Raw genomic sequence first — 16,834 nt, 5'->3', positions numbered from 1 at the left:
AGCATTTAATAAATGCTAACAATAAATAACAACAATAATAAATAATGATGATAAGGATAAAAGATGCCGCTGTTTTAAAGTGGACTACCCAGTGATGTTGAATCTGATCTTGCCTCACCGGTCAGAGAGGGCGGAGAGAGGTGGCCCCTGGGGCCAGAGGTCTGCCTGCTCCTGGCATGGTGGGACCCGCAGTGGTCAGTCCCTGGGCCCTACATTTGCACACTGGACACTCACTTCCCAGTTTCCGCCTTGAGGCTCCCTGTGAGTCACACATGTCCACTTGCCTTATCCTGGCCAGCAGAGCAATACTATCAGCCTGGGAGCCCCCCAAGGGCAGGGCCCCATCCTGCGTCACCACTTGCTCAGCCCGCCTGCCTGGCCAGCCCTGAGAGGGGGTCAGCCAAGGCGCTGCCTGCCTCATAGCCACCGGGCCCCAGAGCATCTGCTTTCCTCCTGTTCTTGTCCACTCAGCCTGGCTAGGAATGATGATGACAGCTGACACGCATGTGGCGCCTCCTCAAGGCTGACATACACACTTCTCAGGCCTTTGGGTGCACAGTCACTCGTCTCGTTTCTGCAGATCGAAGCTGCTCTTATCTCCATTTTGCAGAGGAAACAAATTGCAGATGCAAGATTTGCCCAGGGTCACAGAGCTGGCAAGTGGTGGAACCAGGATTTCAACACAGGCAGGCTGGTTCCAAACTCAGCACCCTTAAGGGCCACGCTCTGAGAGCAGCCCTTTCTCTCCTCCTCCAGGCTTTGGGTGACCTGGCTGAGGTGGCGAGAAGCAAGCAGTTCCTTACTGCAGACTGTGCAACAGCTTTCTTGGGCTGTCTCCCTCATGTTGTCATCACTCCTACCTTCCCTCCCTCGTGCTTGTGGCCTCACTGTCCATTCTGTTCTGTGGTTTCTGAACTGAGGTCTGATACTCTGTTTTTGTACATTTCCCACATCCAGACCTCTCCAGGTGGCTCCCAACATGACTTCTTAACACCTGTCCCTACCCTATTCACCTTTGTCCCCTCCCCACTCCCCCTCCCACCTCCTGGGTGTTGACTTCAGAGTTCCAGCTATTCTTTTCATTGGCTGAGAAGCAGACAAAGAACTGGTCAAGAATGAGCCTTCCTCTGGGCACCCCAGCAGCCCAGGTTGGTTCCTTCTGGGGCAAGCATTTCTGAGCATGAGGGTGGGTGTGGGCACGGGAGTGAAGGCTTTGTGGGAGAATCCAGTGGGGCCAGGCATGAGGACAAAGAGGTCTGAGGTGAGATCGAGTTGGGACCACAGTGACTAAGCCAACACACTGGCCTGCTCCTTGCTCCCAGGAGGAACAGTTTTGAATTGCTAGGTCCTCCTTCTGGAGCGTGTTAAGCACAAAGCATGCCACTTCCACACTTCGGCAGTCTCTTCCTCCCCTCCGTTTTCCTCTGTCCAGCCTGTGGGCCTTAGGAAGTGGGCATACGCCCTGTTGTTTACTCTCTGGTGCTGCCCCTGGGTCTGGCCTTCGTCCACGCGAGGCCAGGATGGATGGCGCAAGTGAGATGGTGTTAACGGCCTTTACTCCTTCCTTGGCCAAAGGGTTGACTCTGACCCAGTTCCAAGATGGTCACAGGGAGGGGCCACATGGAACTCCCTGGGTCCCTGGGATGCCACCTGCAAGATGGGTGGAGGGAATGGAATCACAGGTGCCCACTGAGGCCAAGAGCCCAGCTGCCCCAGGTGACCTCAGGTGTTAGCTGGTACTGCCAGGAGCTCTGGCTGTGCTTATACGTATGTATGGTGGGAACCACTGTGTTATGTGCTGTCTTAGTAGCAACCCTCGGTAACACTCCGCAAACAGAAGTAGCCTTTGCAAACTCTACCCGGCTTTGCAAACCGTTGTGGGAGCCTTCAAATGCAGTGGGGCAGGGTGAGTCAGGAGGAGTCCATTGGCTTGCCCCTGGCTTTTCTGTGGTATGAATGAGCCACAGAGTAAGGATTCAGCAGCTGGGCTGAGACCAGCCGCCTGCTGGCTGTATCGGCCCTGAGAGTTATCAGCAAATCTTTACCAAGTTTACCTGGTGGCTCTCTGAAGGTGTAGGGGGCTGGCAGTCCAGCCTTCAATCCATTCTTGCCACCAGCCCTGGACAAACTCACCTGGGGAGAAGGTAGTTTCTCTCTGTGTAGGTTCCAGTCTCAGATGCTGCCTTTGTCTCTGGGTATACTCAGAATTAGGTTTGGTTATGAATGACAGAAAAACCCAAATAATGGTGTTTTATATAAGATGTTTATTTCTCTCTCACATAAAGGAGGTCGGGTGATATTCCGTCTAGGTTTGTTAGGATGGCTCTGTGATCATCAGTGATACAGACTCTTCCTATCTTATTGTGCCATCAATCTCAAACATTGCCTCTACTTCATGGTGCTGTGTGGCTGCCGGAGCTCCAGCCACCATATCGGCATTGCAGCCAGCTAAAGGAAGGAAGTGGGGAAGAAGGGCATGCCTCCCCTGACCTGAAAGTCACATCCCACGTCACCCAGGACATGTCTCTGTATATCCTATAGGCAGAATTAATCATATAGCTGCACATAGCCTCCAGGGTGGATGGAAAATGTAGTCTTTAGTTTGGGTGGACATGTGCCAAGCCTAAAATCAGAGGTCTTGCTACTGAGGAGGATGACCAAACAAAGAATGGAGTATAACTAGCTGTCCTTGCAACAGCCTGCAGCCTGAGCAGAAGGTTCCAGATGCCGTACGATTCCCATAGGTCCCTCTGGATAGCATTCTTGCTGTGGGGAGTGGGCCTCTGGCTCCCGGTTGGGGCCCAGTCTCCAGCTTTGGGACTTGAAGTCTTCCTTGGAGCTGTGGTGGTAGCAGGAACATACCCTTCCTGGAGTCTCCAGCTGGGAGAGGATGAGTTTGATGATTAAGGCCAGCCATGCCATCCCAAAGAGGATCCACAGGGACACCACGTTCTTGTACCACAGTGGATACCTCCGGGAGGGGTTCATCCCTGGGGAAGAGGCGAGGTCAGAGGATGGAGGCCTGGGAAAGTCAGGACCACATTCCTCAAACAGAAACAGAGATACATGGTTTGATTCATATAAGCAAGTTGAGGGGTCAGTGGGACAGAACATGGAGATTCCTAGCCTCATGGTCACCTGCAAAGGATTCCAGAAAGCCTCCCTGGATTGGCACTTGGGTTTAGGAGCTACATTTCCTCTTTGTCTTTCTGAGGGAATCTGTTTATGCTCCATCCCAGCAGTTCTCAAAGTGTGGCCCCTGGGGCCGGCAGCATCAGCATCCGTGAGAGCTTGTTGGAAATGCAGATGATGGGGCCCCTACCCCAGACCTACTGGATCAGGAACCCTGGGCATAGGCCCAGCAATCTGTATTTTTTTGTTTTGTTTTGTTTTGTTTTGCAGACAGAGTCTCACTCTTGTTGCCCAGGCTGGAGTGCAATGGCACGATCTCGGCTCACTGCAACCTCCACCTCCCAGGTTCAAGCGATTCTCCTGCCTCAGCCTCCCAAGTAGCTGGGATTACAGGCACCTGCCACCACGATTGGTGAATTTTTTGTATTTTAGTAGAAATGGGGTTTCACCATTGTTGCCCAGGCTGGTCTCAAACTCCTGAGCTCAGGCAATCCGCCTGCCTCAGCCTCCCAAAGTGCTAGGATTACAGGCGTGAGCCACCGTGCCCAGCCAGCAATCTGTTATTTTAACAAGCCTCCAGAGGATTTCGATGTCCGCTCTAGTATTTGCCAGTCTCTGTTTGGTTTTCTTGTATCTGAAAGGAGGTAGCTTGCTGGAGCCATGGGATTTGGGAAGAATCCCAAATGGGATTCTTCTGGAATATGTTGGGAACCACCGGAATATATTTCCTGAGTCGGTTCTTCAGTCACCTGTCTGAACCTCCTTCACCTGTGAGATGGGGAATACGACTGTGCCCCCTTGGCTTTTAGGATGAAGTTGAAATCCTCAAGGCCCTCTGCCCGCTTCTGCAGCACACCTCTGCCCTCTGACTGCCTGGTCATTCTGGTCTTTTTCCCGTTGCCCTCTCTATCATTCTTCTTGCCTCTGGGCCTTTGTACTTATGGCCTCTCAGTTCCAAATGCTCTTCATTTTCCATTTTTCTTGGCCTGGTTAACTTTCCTCATCCTGCAGACCTCAGTTCAGACATTCCTCCCTACAGACCACATTGGGTTCCTCTGTTACACGTGCTGCTCTCATGGCCTATGTGTGTCTGCTGGGAAAGTTACTTCCTCATCTGTAAAATGGAGACAGTAAGAGTCCTCCTCCTATGACTGTTGGGAGGATCACACGGGCTGATGCAGCTCAAGTGCTCAGAATGGTGCCTGGCACATAACAGGTGCCCAAGACCTATAGGTGGTTGCTGGTTTCACTCACCACCAGACGCCCCCAACGAAGTTGGTGCTGGGTAAGTATGGCCGAGAGAGGGGACGGATGGGAGCTGCTGTGAGTCTTAGATAAATCTTGCCAAGGATTTGCTCTATCATTTAGTTCCCTCCCTGGAGGTCTGTGTTGCCTCCCTCATCAGATTGGAATCATTCAAAGGGTAGAGATCTCCCCTCCTATTTCTTCGTCATCCTTTTCTGTCGTTGCTCCCTGTACCATGCCTCTCTTTACTCCTCATCCTGTCCTGCTGGCCCCAAGACAGCCTCTCTCTCTAGGTCCCCCAAGGCTGGGCCCCTCTCTAGGACCCCCACATGGGGATGAGGCTGCCACCTGGGAGCTGACCTCTGCTGCCTGGCAGGAGCTGGGATTGGATTAGGCTGATTGGGTTATGGGGCCATGATTCCGCTGATGGTCCCAAATGAGATCAGGTGGTGAGCCGGCTTTCTGGCCCTGCCACCCGCCAGCTTGGCTTGCTCCTGGAGACAGAGTGGAGGAAGTGCTCTTCTCCCCGTTTTATTTTATTTTTTTAAGCTGAAATCATAAGTGGCAGGAGACCTGGCAGCTGGCAAGGCGCTCAACTGAGCTGCAAATGCAATTGGGAGGCTTGAAGGCTATGGGGCCGGGGAGGAGCAGCCGGCTGGGACCTGGGGGTGGCTCTGGCCACAGCCTTCAGGCAGAGGAGTGGCTATGAAGACAGCGCTTCTTGTGGCTGCTGATGCAGGGACATGAACACCCAGTAGCCAAGTGGTGGACCTTAGTATCCCCATCCAAGAAAGGGGTTGTCCCTGTTACTGGAGGACAAGGAGAGCTGAGAGGTTTGAGGAATAGGCATGGAAGACTCTGAAACATGGGTGGTGTGAAGGGCCCAGGCTTGGGAGTTTATCCTAGACTTGCCCTGACTCACTTGCTCTATGACCTTATGCAACTCCCTTCCCTCCTCCAGGCCTCAATGTCTCCATCTATATAAGGCAGATCCCTTGAAGGTAAAGCAGTTGGGGCTCTCATTGTGGTGACCTGCTACGAGGCACTGCCATGACTGCCGAGGGGCCCAGGAGGTAGCAAGTCTCCAGAGATGTGGTGAAGGGGCAACTCTGCCCACTGCAGTGGCTGCTGGACAGGAGTGCTCTTGCCCATCCTTGTCCCAGGCCCGGGCAGTCCCTCTGGGCTTAAAGCCTGGACTGGGTCTCCTCAGTCAGATTGTGTTGGTAGGAGGGGGGTTACAGATTTTGGACTTTATCCTAAAACTATGGGAAAACAATGAAGGTCTTCAGAGGAGTTGGGCAGGTGACTTCATAGCCTTTGTAATATTTAAGGTCATAAGAGCCAACAGGGGACAAGGAGAGAGGCTGCACAAGCCCATGGGTGCCATCCTTATTATACTCTGTGTAAGTAGCAAAACTATAGGATTGTGCAGTGCCCAACCTGTGCAGCTATATGCAACAACCCTGCCTGGACTAGGGAAATGGCAGAGTGGAGATAGAGAAGAAATGACAGATCTAGGAATCATACTCTGAGCTGTGAGGGTGCAGGTATGGCCCTTGGAGCTACTGGGCTCAGCTGCCCTGAGACACATCTCTCTACTCTGAGGGTAAAGGTGGGAGCATGACCCAGTTGGAAGAAATCTTCCCAAGAATTTCCTTCCAGAGCAACAGACCTCCTAGGATAAGGGAGGATAACGGAGATCAAGAAGGGGGCAGTGTGAGGCCCCAACACCTGACCCCTCTTCCTGGGAACCTTGCAAACAGGCTAGACGGCACTGAGGAGCTCTAGGGATTGCCTCATTTTATAGGCAGGAACACTGAGGCCCAGAGAGGAGACATTTTAGGTGGTCTGGAAAGAGTATGAATTTTGGAGTCAAATAGATAAAGATTCATATCTTACTAGCTGTGCAATCTCAGGCAGATGGCTCAGCCTCTCTGAGCTTCAGCTTCCTCCTCGGTAAAATGAGGGTGACAATTGTTGCTGTAGGTTGCCTGAGGAGTTAGTTGACTGTTACTTTGGTAAAACTTCATTCTTCCAGGCTGGTTCCTGTCGCTGAAGGAGTGAAGAAGGGCAAGGCCTCCTCCCCGCGATAGGGTCCGGGATCAGAGGGAGGGCACGAAGCCCCTCAAGGCTAGCGCGGTGGTGGTGCCAGCGGCACCTTCAGGGACAGGAAGGGGCGGTGATGAGGCTGAGCTGGGGCGCAGCCACTCCCTCACGGCGCAGCACGTCCCTCCACTGCCACCTGCTGGGCATCGGCCTCAGCCTGATTACACAAGGCTGCTGGCTTCTGGGGCCCGTGTAGTACCACTGATTAAACCCACCCTGGGTCCACTGATCATGAGACCCTTTCTTGCTGGCACTCAGAATCTGCCTGCCAACTGTTTTCCCACAGGGCTCTGGGGAGGCTGGGGTTCCAGGAGTCTCCCAGACCCTACTGCCTGATCCGCGGGTACTGTGGCCTCCAGTCCAGGAGCAGTGGGACGGACTGGCGTTCCCTGGGGAGAGAGTGAAGTGGGGAAGAGAGAGCCTGGGGCAAGCATGGACCAGGGAGGGAGGCCGGGACTCCCGTCATGTGGGGCCTTCTAAGCACAACAGGGGGGCCCGCGGACCTGTCAGACCTCTCTGCGTTGGTCACGAAGGGCCGGAGCGACCTCAGCCCCGTCACACAACAAAGGCGGGTAGGACAGTGTCTCCGGATTTTGGGCCTAAAAGCCCCCACATGGCGTGCACACAGCAGGTGCGCCAGCTGCGGGAGCAGATGAGTGAGAGGAGTAGGCAGCCATATGTCCCTGCCAGCCCACCGCCAGGAACTCTCACCAATAACGTAGTCGCCAAAGCCCACGGTGCTGAGGGTAATGAAGGCGAAGTAGAAGCCCTCCATGTAGCTCCAGCCCTCCATGTGGGAGAACAGCAGGGGTGGCAGCAGCAGGAAGAGCAGGAGGCCAGAGAGAAGGGCGCCAGAGCCGGCCAGCCACCGCGCCTTGCCCGGGTCCTGTGGGTACAACAGTGTCCCCAGGCCTCCTGTGGCCTTTACCCCACGCATGGGAGCCGAGGGAGCTGGAGGCAGGCCAGAGCTCTCCCCAGTAAGAAGGGGGCTCTTCACCTGGTCCGTAGTCTCCAGGTTCCCTGCCTGGAGCCTGTGCCTCATGTCCTTCCTGTCTGCCCAGTCCCACCCCGCTTCCACCACTAATGTCCTTTTTCACTGAGGACTCTATTCTGACCAGTGACCCCCAATCCCATCACAACGCCACCAGTAACCCCTGCTCCCACCTCTTCTCATTAGTAACCCCAATTCCCACCGCAGCCCCTCATTCTAGAAGTGACCCATCCCCACCCCGTCCAGCAGCCCCCTCACCTGCCAGGTGCCCCCCAGCCTGCTGGAGCAGTGGTTTACTCCCTGCTGCATGAGATGCCCCAGTCGGTTGAGCACCACGAGGTTCAACGGGATCCCCACAAGGGCAAAGAAGATGCAGAAGAGGCGGGCGGCCATCGTGTTGGGGCTCAGGTTGCCATAACCTGAGGTGAGAGGGGGCACTCAGGGGACCTTTCCAGCCCAGCCCTGTCCACTCACCACCACAGCCCCACTCCTGGGCCCAACCCCCAGGACCCTCATTCTAACCACTGCAGATGTGGGCAGCTGATACTTGCCAAGGCCCTCCTTTTCTGTGCTGAGCACTGTGCAGGGCACCCTGTACATTCATTCCCTCAGTGCACCCTCGAACCATCCTTCCAAATCAGAATTATGTGCCATATTTTCCAGGCCAGAGAAGCTCTAGGAGGCTAAGCTGCATGCATGAGCTCAAACCCACCAAATGTGAGTCTCCTCTTCCTCTCTTCATGTCCTTCCTCTCTGGGTGGGCAGAGGGATGCTGGAGGGGGCAGAGCCTCCTGCTGTTGCACTCTCAGGATCTACTGCGCCATTCAGGCTGAGGCCGCGCTGTCTCCACGCGGCTCCCAGCCCTGCTTGGGCACAGTGGGGCACTGAAGCTGGTCATCCCTGCCCAGTGCAGCACTCCTCTTGCAACCTTTGCTCTGGGATCCCCATGGCCTGGCCCAGACTTTCTCACAGCCGCACTGCAGTGAGCAGCTCTTCCCACTCCAGTCTCCTTTCTTCCCTCTCTCTCTGCTTTCACAGGTATCAGGGCTGCTTGCAGTCTGAGACTTTTGCCATTAATTCCTGTTTCTTCTCTTTTATCCTTCAAAGGCTCCCCTCAATATATCTTTTGTGCATCTAATTCTGTCTTGATATCTGATTCCTGGAGGACCCAAACTAGCACAACGGGGCTCCCTCATAAACCTCAGTGGGAGGCAGGGACAGACGGTAAGTCATCAGCTGCCTAGGAGGTTCTTAATCATGATATTCTCAGCAAGTGGCAAAGGATCTGACCCTTAATAGGTGCTCTTCACTATATGTGTGTTGACTGCATAAAGAATGGGTGAATGAATGAATGAGGAAATACAAAAATGAAGGTATCGGTAAATGAACAAATGCCTCTCATTCTGCCTCCTATCACTGCCTAACATTCTTGCTTGCCCAGATGGGGTCACTGTGCCCACACATCCTACACTTGTCTGTACTATATTGAAACCAGTGTTTACATCCACCCCCATCTTACTGAGGGGTCTTAAGAGAGGCCAAAGTATGTAAAAGTCCAGAGCATGTGCTTTGGAGTCTGGTGCATCTCCTAGGTTTGGATCCCAGCTCAGCTTCTTGCAGGCTGTGGGACCTTGGGCAAGTGGCTCGATCTTTCTTTCTTTCTTTTTTTTGAGATGGAGTCTTGCTCTGTCGCCAGGCTGGAGTGCAGTGGTGCGATCTCGGCTCATTGCAACCTCTGACTCCCTAGTTCAAGCGATTCTCCTGCCTCAGCCTCCCGAGTAGCTGGGATTACAGGCACGTGCCACCACGCCCAGCTAATTTTGGATTTTTAGTAAAGATGGGGTTTCACCATGTTGGCCAGGATGGTCTCAATCTCCTGACCTCGTGATCCGCCCGCCTCGGCCTCTCAAAGTGCTGGGATTACAGGTGTGAGCCACTGCACCTAGCTTTCTTTTTTCTTTTCTTTTTTTCTTTTTCTCTTCCCTTCTCTTCTCTTCTGATCTCTTCTCCTTCCTTCCTCCCTCCCTTCCTCCATTCATTCCTTCCTTCCCTCCCTCCCTCCTTCCTTTCCTCCCTCCCTCTTTTCTTTCTTTTCTTTTGGCTTGACCTTTCTGAACGCTACTTCCTCCTGTAAAATGGGGATGCTGACATCCACCTATAGTGGGGGGTAACGATGAAATGAGGAATTGAGGTACACTGTAGAAGGGAATGCGAGCCTGCAAGCATCTGGTATATATAAGGTGCTAAATGTCTGTTAAATAAATGAATGATGGAACTCCAGTGAACTGGCTTCCGGTCTGAGGACTTCAGAAGCCTCCTGAGTCTCCATCTACCTCCCCCTCTGGCCTTTATGGGTTTCCTCTTCTAAAGGAGAGAGTTATTTCTGCAGACATCTAGGGCGAGGTAAACCTCCTACTTTCCACCCACCTCTCCACCTGCCTCCTCACCAACCTCTCCTCCTCCAGCTGTAGGTCCTGCCAAGTTCCTCTCTTCCTGTTTTTTTTCCCCATTCAGTTTTCACCAGTGGGATGGGGACACTAAGATTCCAGCTCTGAAAGGAGCCCCATAGAGGCCTACAGCATTCTCAGCTGACATTAAATGGTTTTTTTTCCACCCCATTATTCTCAGCCATCCCTCAGGTCAGCAAAATCAGTGGATGTCAATGATCCTACCTGTTGAACACTGGGTAGCCACAGCCCCACCCAATCCACCTCTCACTCCAGCATGTCTCCTGTCACCTTGCATCTTGCTGGGATCTCTAGGCATCCTGCAAGGACCCTACAAGTCTTTCTATGATTGGTCTCCTCTGTACTCTCTCTGAATGCAGTTCCTGTTTCCAACCCTCTCCACCTACCTGGACCTCCTTACTGCTCCCCAAACATACAAGTCACACTCCCACCTCAGGGCATTTGCACTTGCTGGTAGAGGATTCTTTCCTCAGACATCAGCAGTTTGCTCCATTATTTTACTTATGTGTCTGCTTCAATGTTACTGTATCAGCGAGTCCTTGAATGGCCACCCTATCTACAATAGGTGCCCCCATCACTATGAGACCCCTTTAACTAGCTTTACTTTTCTCTAAGCACACCCCACTACCTGATTATTGTCCATGTATCTGTTTAATGTGTGTCCCCTCACACTAGAATGTCAGCTCCCCAAGGGCCAGGACTTGCTAATTTTGGCTCCCATTGTATCCTCAACACCAGTGTCTGGCCCACACTAGGTACGCTATTGATTGATTGATTGATTGAGGCAGAATCTTGCTCTATTGCCCAGGCTGGAGTGCAGTGGCACAATCTTAGCTCACTGCAACCTCCACCTCCCAGGCTCAAGCGATTCTCGTGTCTCAGCCTCCCAAATAGCTGGGATTACAGGCACCCGCCACCATGCCTGGCTAATTTTTGTATTTTTAGTAGAGATGGGGTTCCACCATGTTGGCCTGGCTGGTCTCCAACTCCTGGCCTCATGTGATCCACCTGCCTCTGCCTTCCAAAATACTGGGATTACAGGCAGGAGCCACCGTGCCCGGCCTTCAATTTATTTATTGAACAAACGGATGGATGAATGAGAGAACCAATGAGCAAGCCAGGAATGGAGTTCATAGATGAGTGATTTCTGGGCTCAGGGCTGTGTTAGGGCTTGGAAAGTACTGCCCTTACAGGGTGCTGGTCCCAGGGTAATGGGGTTGCTGAGGAAGCTGCCCTCCGCTGAGCCTCTCAAAATACCCCTTCTTCCCTTGTGGCATTCCAGATGTACCTCATCTCCCATCTCCCTCTCCTTCTCTCTCCAAATTCCTCCCATGTGTATGTGCATACACATGTGGTCAGCGTTACAGAACCCTCACTCCCCTCCTGTTCACTCCACAATGGCTAGTCAACTCTGTTGCTCATTAGCCGTATGACCTGGAGGAGATGGTGCCCATCTGTGTCTGTGACATGAAAATAGGCTGGATGCAGTGGCTTATGCCTGTAATCCCAGCACTTTGGGAGGCCGAGGTGGGTGGATCACTTGAGGTCAGGAGTTCGAGGCTAGCCTGTCCAACATGGTAAAATCTTTCTCTACTAAAATACAAAAATTAGCCGGGCATGTTGGCAGGTGCCTGTAGTCCCAGCTACTCAGGAGGCTGAGGCAGGAGAATCTCTTGAACCCGGGAGGCGGAGGTTTCAGTGAGCTAAGATCATGCCACTGCACTCCAGCCTGGGCGACACAGCGAGACTCTATCTCAAACAATAAAGAAAATAAGACCTATCGTTGGAGGTTGCCATATGGACAAACTGAAATCTTAAATGTCAAAGTGCCCAGCACAGTGCCTAGTACAAGAAGACCACAGGTGTTTCCTCAGGTGTACTGTGTTGGGGAGGTGGGGCAGGGCCCTCCTCTCTCTGCCCTCCTCACCCTCACAGCTGGTTGAAACTGAGTGGAGAGGAAAGGACAGAGACATAATCTAGGCTAGGGGTGGTAGAGTTGGGAAGAGAGGTGGGAAGAGAGGTAGCAAAACTCTGAATTTGGTGGGTCAAAGTCACAGGCCTGGGGAAGAGTGTGGGAGGTGTGGGGTTTGCAGACTAAAGGACCCCCAAATCTGGGAGGCCTGGCCTATGGTGACTGTGTTTTAAGATCTCCTGCTACCCTGGAACTCAATACATGCCTGGTGAATGCATATTTAATGGAATTCCTTAACGTGGCCGTATTTATTGAGTGGCTGCTGTATGCTGGGCCTTGTAATAGACCCTTGGGGATGTAAAGATGAATCGGTCCATCCTGCCAGTCCTTCAGGGGCTCAGGGCCCCTGGGGTCTGGGGTGCCTCCCAAGCATGCTTGTCTCAAGGACTGCCCAAGCTCCCATGTAGCTCTGAGGTCTGCTTTCAAGAAGTTCTGGCCAATTTAAAACTAGATGGAGAATCCTCTGGGTGCTCTTGCCTTACCCCACCCTGTGGGGAGGCTGGGATATTGGTGTCCTGGAGAGAGGATCCTGGCTGGCCAGGAGCTGGGAGGCCTTAGCCCAAGTCACCGGTGAGATCAGCCTGCCACCTGGTGGCAAGTCCTGTGTCATGCAGGGATCTAGCCTGCTCTTCTCTGCACAACAGCCCCTCAGCACCCTCCTGAGACAAGCTCTACCTCAGCTCTTCCCCAGGGGAGGGTTACTCCAGGCGTCCCTGTGTGTGGGGAGGATAGCGATGAGGAGTGGAGGAGGCTGTCTGCAAGCTGAGGAGAGGCCTGTGGGAATGGGGTCTGGAGACGAGGAGGTGGGAGGAATGGCCCCCTCCCCCAGGGCTGAGAAGCAGGGGGGTCTAAAGCTCTTTCTTTGTATTTCTACTCCTTCTTCTTTCCTAACTTTCCCCCCACTTCTCCTGACCACCACCCCCGGGGCTCAGTGGTAGGTAGGCTCAGCTGAGGAGACTGGCACCCTTGTTGGGCCCAGAGACATGTTTCTTGCTGTACCGGGAGATTTCTGCGTCCTGAAAGGCCATGTGGGGCAGAAATCCCCTAGGGCAGTGCTTGTCAAACTCCAACGGTGCACATGAATCCCCCAGGGACCTGGGTGAGCTACAGAGGCTGAGTCAGCAGGTCTGTAGTGAGGCCTGAGACTGCGCCCAGGTGGTGTCCACGCTGCAGAGCCGGACTGCACTTGGAGTCATGAGGCTCTAGGTAACCCCTCCAAAAGGCAACCAGCCTGCTGCCTCTCAGGGAGCTGCCTCCTTCCCCACCCCCATCCCCCTGGCCCCATCTGGCCCTTACCAATGGTGGTGATGGTGGACACAGAAAAGAAGAAGGAGCCCAGGAGCTCCCAGCGCCCCATGCCGGTGGTGTTGCTGAGGAGGCTGGCCCCGTTTTTGTACGCTTGGACGACGTCCTGGGGAAGAGGCTGCAATGACCACCAGGGTCTGTGGGGTGACGGATTTCCTGCACCTCAAAACACACACATACACACACCCACCCCTACACACAGCCCTCACAATTACCCTTTGATCCCAGCCCACCAGGGAAAGGAGGCTCTACCCCTTTCACCAAGGGCTCACCAGGTACAGCTACCAACAGCTACCATGGGGACAGCTGCTTCCCCACCTTACCCAGGGGCTAGGTCAGGTTGGAGTCCTAGTAAAACAACCACTCATTTTCTCCCCTGCTCACTCCCATTCCTGAAACAAACACTAGGCCAGGCATGACGTGTGGTGCTTTTAGGGGACATGACCCCAGCCCTCAGTGATACACAGATAAACCTAATTAACTCTAATATGATGCAGTCAATGTCACTTTGGGCATTAAGGAGGAAGTGCAGCTACACAATCCAGGGCAAGTTGCTCAACTTCTCTCTGTGCCTCAGCTTCCTTACCTGTAGAATGGTAATACAAATAGCACCTACTTCATAGAGTTGTTGTGAGTGTTAAACAAGGTATTATGTGTAGTCTTAGTACCTGGCACATGGTGTTAGCAGTTGCTATCATCATCATTACTAGGCATATAATGTTGTAGGACTCTGGGGAAGAAGGATGTTCATTCTCATTTGGGTAGGAGCAGAGGCCTCATGGAGGATGTGATGTTTTATCTGGGCCTTCCTTGAGGGTCAGGTAGGATTGCTTCTGGTAGAAGGACGTTTAGGTAGATGGGACAGCAGTGCAGAAGCTGGGAGGTGAGACTGCCTGGGACCTAGATTAAGGAGACTGGTAAGAAGTGATTGAGGCCAAGCTGTGCTTGGCTTTGCCATGCCAGGTATGAAGTAGCAGGTATCATCCAAGGTCACTGAGCAAAGGGGAAGTACAACCAGGTTGGTGTGCTCTGTGGCAGCTGGCAGTATAGCAGGGGTTGACCAGAGGAGAGAGACTCCTGCAGAGGTGAGTGACAGACGGGCCCTGGCCTGTCTCCTGGCACGGAGTGGTCCAGGAAGAACAGAGAGGAGATATTCAGAAGCCTAGGCATCTGGCCCTATTTAGTATAGGCAGTAAAGGAGATGTTGCAGAGGACTGTGAGGGTGTGTGGACATGGGGCAGACAATCGAGATTTAGGACAGGCGGAGGAGCAGGGCTGGGAGGAGGAGGACTGCTTGCTCTTGGCCTTGAGGAATTTCAGAAATTGCATGTCCACATCTGGTGCTCAGAAAGAAGATCTGGGCTGGATACCACATCCTTATTACTGGAGACAGCTGAAGCCACAGGAGGGTTGAGGAAGGGGGTGAGGTGGCGGTAGAGGGAGTTGAAGGGAAAGCCCAAAGAGATGACAGCCTGGCTGGGAATCTTGGGAAGCACCCACATCCACAGGTCCACACTGAAGCAGTACTCATGCTGGTTAATAGCTCCAGCTCCTGGCTATGGAGGCATGCATTCGTATGTAACCTCTCTGAGCCTCAGTTTCTTCACCTCTGAAACAGGATGATGAAAACAGTACCCACCTGTGAGGGAGGTGAGCCTGAAACAAGTAAATACGGGTAAAGCACTGGAAACAGTGCTCGGTACACGGTAAGCGCCGCACAGAGGCATTTACTGTTATCATCACCATCATAGCCATCTCCCTGGGCCCAGGCTGCTTGTAGTTGAAGTTCACCACCTTTGCAAGGTAATGGCAGGCAGCCTCAGCACCAGGACCCAGCAGTCGGGCTGTATTTGCAGAAGTCCGCAGGTGGGGAGCTGGAGGAACCACTTTAGGTCCTTAGTAGAGATAGGCCTGGCCCTGGCTAGCTCCTGACTTCACCGAATCGGCCTAGTCCAAGGGTTCAGAACACCACTTCCGCTCCGCGCTAGGTCCCTTCCTACCCTGGCACGGTTCCCCGCCACCTCCCGGGGATTGGCTTTGGGCTGGAGACTCTGGATGGATGAGCCACCAGGACTGCAAGGCGGGGCTGGCGTGCAGCTGTCTGGACTCTGGGCTCTTGGACAAAGGGGTGGGGAACCAAGCCAGGGCCCGGGACATCAATGCCTCCGCCAAATCGAGCAGCTGCCAGTCTGGCGTCCCTTCAGTGGGAAGATGCGCCACCCCTAGAACCCTCCCTGGCCTCCTCCGCCCCGCTAGGCCCCACCCTCGAGGAGCCTCTGCTCAGAGTTACCTGGGAGTCCTCCCCTGAACCCCGCCTTCAGCCTTTCCCGGCAGCCGCGCAGCGGCGGCGCGCCCAGTCCTTGTGTCCGAAGACTCGGAGTAAAGCGGGTTCAGCCAGAGAGAGGCCCTGCGTCCGCCCTCCTCTCGAACCCGGGTCTGCGCACGTCGAGCCCCCTCTCTGCGTTGTGGGTGGCCCAGGCCAGCACGCCTGGGGCCCATTCCACCCACCCTCCGGGACAAGCGCGCCTTCCCCCAGGCTCCTACCGCCGCGCTCGCGCTCCTGCGCATCCTTAGACCCGGCGCCCCTGCGGTCCCAGCCCCGAGTTCGCAAACGTGCGCCCGGGTTCTCCGGCTGGAAGCGGCCAAGTGTGGCCTTTAGCCCTTCGCCATGGGTCCAGGTGCAACCGACCCCCCAGCAGGCCCAAACGCGCCCTTTCCCGGGTCAGGCCGGGCGGGGCCGGTTACGCGCGCGCCCCCTGCCGTCCTCGTCCTCGCCCCCAAATTGGGATGTGTCCCCAGGCATCTGCCTCCTCACCGGGCCAGCATGCCCTCTCGCTCCCAGGGAGGACTCAGCCCGGCTTCTCTCAGTTCTCTCGCTAGAGCCAGGGTCTTTTCCTCCGAGGTCCTCCAACCCTCTGGTCCCCACGCAGGAATGCCCACCCCCGTAGTGCCCGCGTCTACGTTCCCAGCGTTTCCCTGACCGGGAAACGCCTGACCAGGGCCCGAGTAGGTCCCCTCGCCCTCGGCCTGTGCACCCCGCGGCCCCCTACGACATCCCGCCGCGCCCAGGTCGGCCCTGCTCGCCCCTGACCCGGATCAGCGAGTCCAGCGCCGGCCGGTCCAGACACGTGAAGTTCTGCAACAGCTCCCACTTGTCGCGCTGGAAGCTGCGGCTGGACTCCTGCGCCGCGCGGCCCTCCAGCGTCCAGAACACGCCGGTGCCCAGCGCCAGGTAAGCCAGGTAGGCGAAGAGCAGGAGCACAGTGCTGGGCACCGCGCAGCCCCAGCCCCTGTCCTCGGGACCTGCCCGGGTTCGCGGTCGGTACATAGCTAGAGAGGCGGGGAGCCGGCGCCGGGAGCGGTGGACTGGGACCTAGTGGGAGGGAAAGGCCAGGCACTCAGCTCGTCTCTCGTCTTGCAAACGCCTGCCAGTGCCCGGTTTCTCCAGGGAGGAGGAGTGCTGGGGAATGGGACAGCCTGGCCCCACCCAGCCCTGGGATCCAATCCCAGGGACAAAAAGAGGCTCTGAGACTGTGGGCATCTGGCTCCGCCTCAAATGTATGCGGGGTGCCCACCCGATAGGCCTAGGCCAGGGAGAAGGAGAAAGCTGCTGGG

General features: G+C 54.7%; 1 protein-coding gene and 1 long non-coding RNA gene across 5 annotated transcripts; one reads left to right on the top strand and one right to left on the bottom strand.

Annotated features, from left to right (window-relative positions):
- Positions 1–2,244: 2,244 nt before the first annotated feature.
- LOC105474564 (potassium two pore domain channel subfamily K member 17) lies at positions 2,245–16,683 on the bottom strand. 4 transcript variants are annotated; one of them, XM_011729363.3, is made up of 5 exons: positions 16,311–16,676; positions 13,211–13,325; positions 7,733–7,893; positions 7,195–7,369; positions 2,245–2,990 (listed from the first exon to the last, which is right to left on the bottom strand). In XM_011729363.3, the coding sequence occupies exons 1-5, from the start codon at positions 16,545–16,547 to the stop codon at positions 2,680–2,682; spliced, it is 999 nt and encodes a 332-aa protein (XP_011727665.2). In that variant the 5' UTR covers positions 16,548–16,676; the 3' UTR covers positions 2,245–2,679. The 4 variants fall into 4 exon arrangements, with proteins under 4 accessions (XP_011727665.2, XP_011727666.1, XP_070953210.1 ...); XM_011729364.3 differs by having other exon boundaries at positions 2,850–3,784; positions 16,311–16,682; XM_071097109.1 differs by lacking the exon at positions 2,245–2,990 and having other exon boundaries at positions 6,277–7,369; positions 16,311–16,683.
- Positions 7,764–8,713, top strand: LOC139363407 (uncharacterized). Its single transcript, XR_011623770.1, has 3 exons — positions 7,764–7,898; positions 8,138–8,191; positions 8,582–8,713. It is a non-coding gene; the product is annotated as an uncharacterized lncRNA (long non-coding RNA).
- Positions 16,684–16,834: the final 151 nt, after the last annotated feature.

This window comes from Macaca nemestrina, chromosome 5 (assembly GCF_043159975.1).
Source record: "Macaca nemestrina isolate mMacNem1 chromosome 5, mMacNem.hap1, whole genome shotgun sequence".
NCBI lineage: Eukaryota > Metazoa > Chordata > Mammalia > Primates > Cercopithecidae > Macaca > Macaca nemestrina.
The sequence above is the reverse complement of the archived record's forward strand: the minus strand, read 5'-3'. Positions and strand labels throughout refer to the sequence as shown.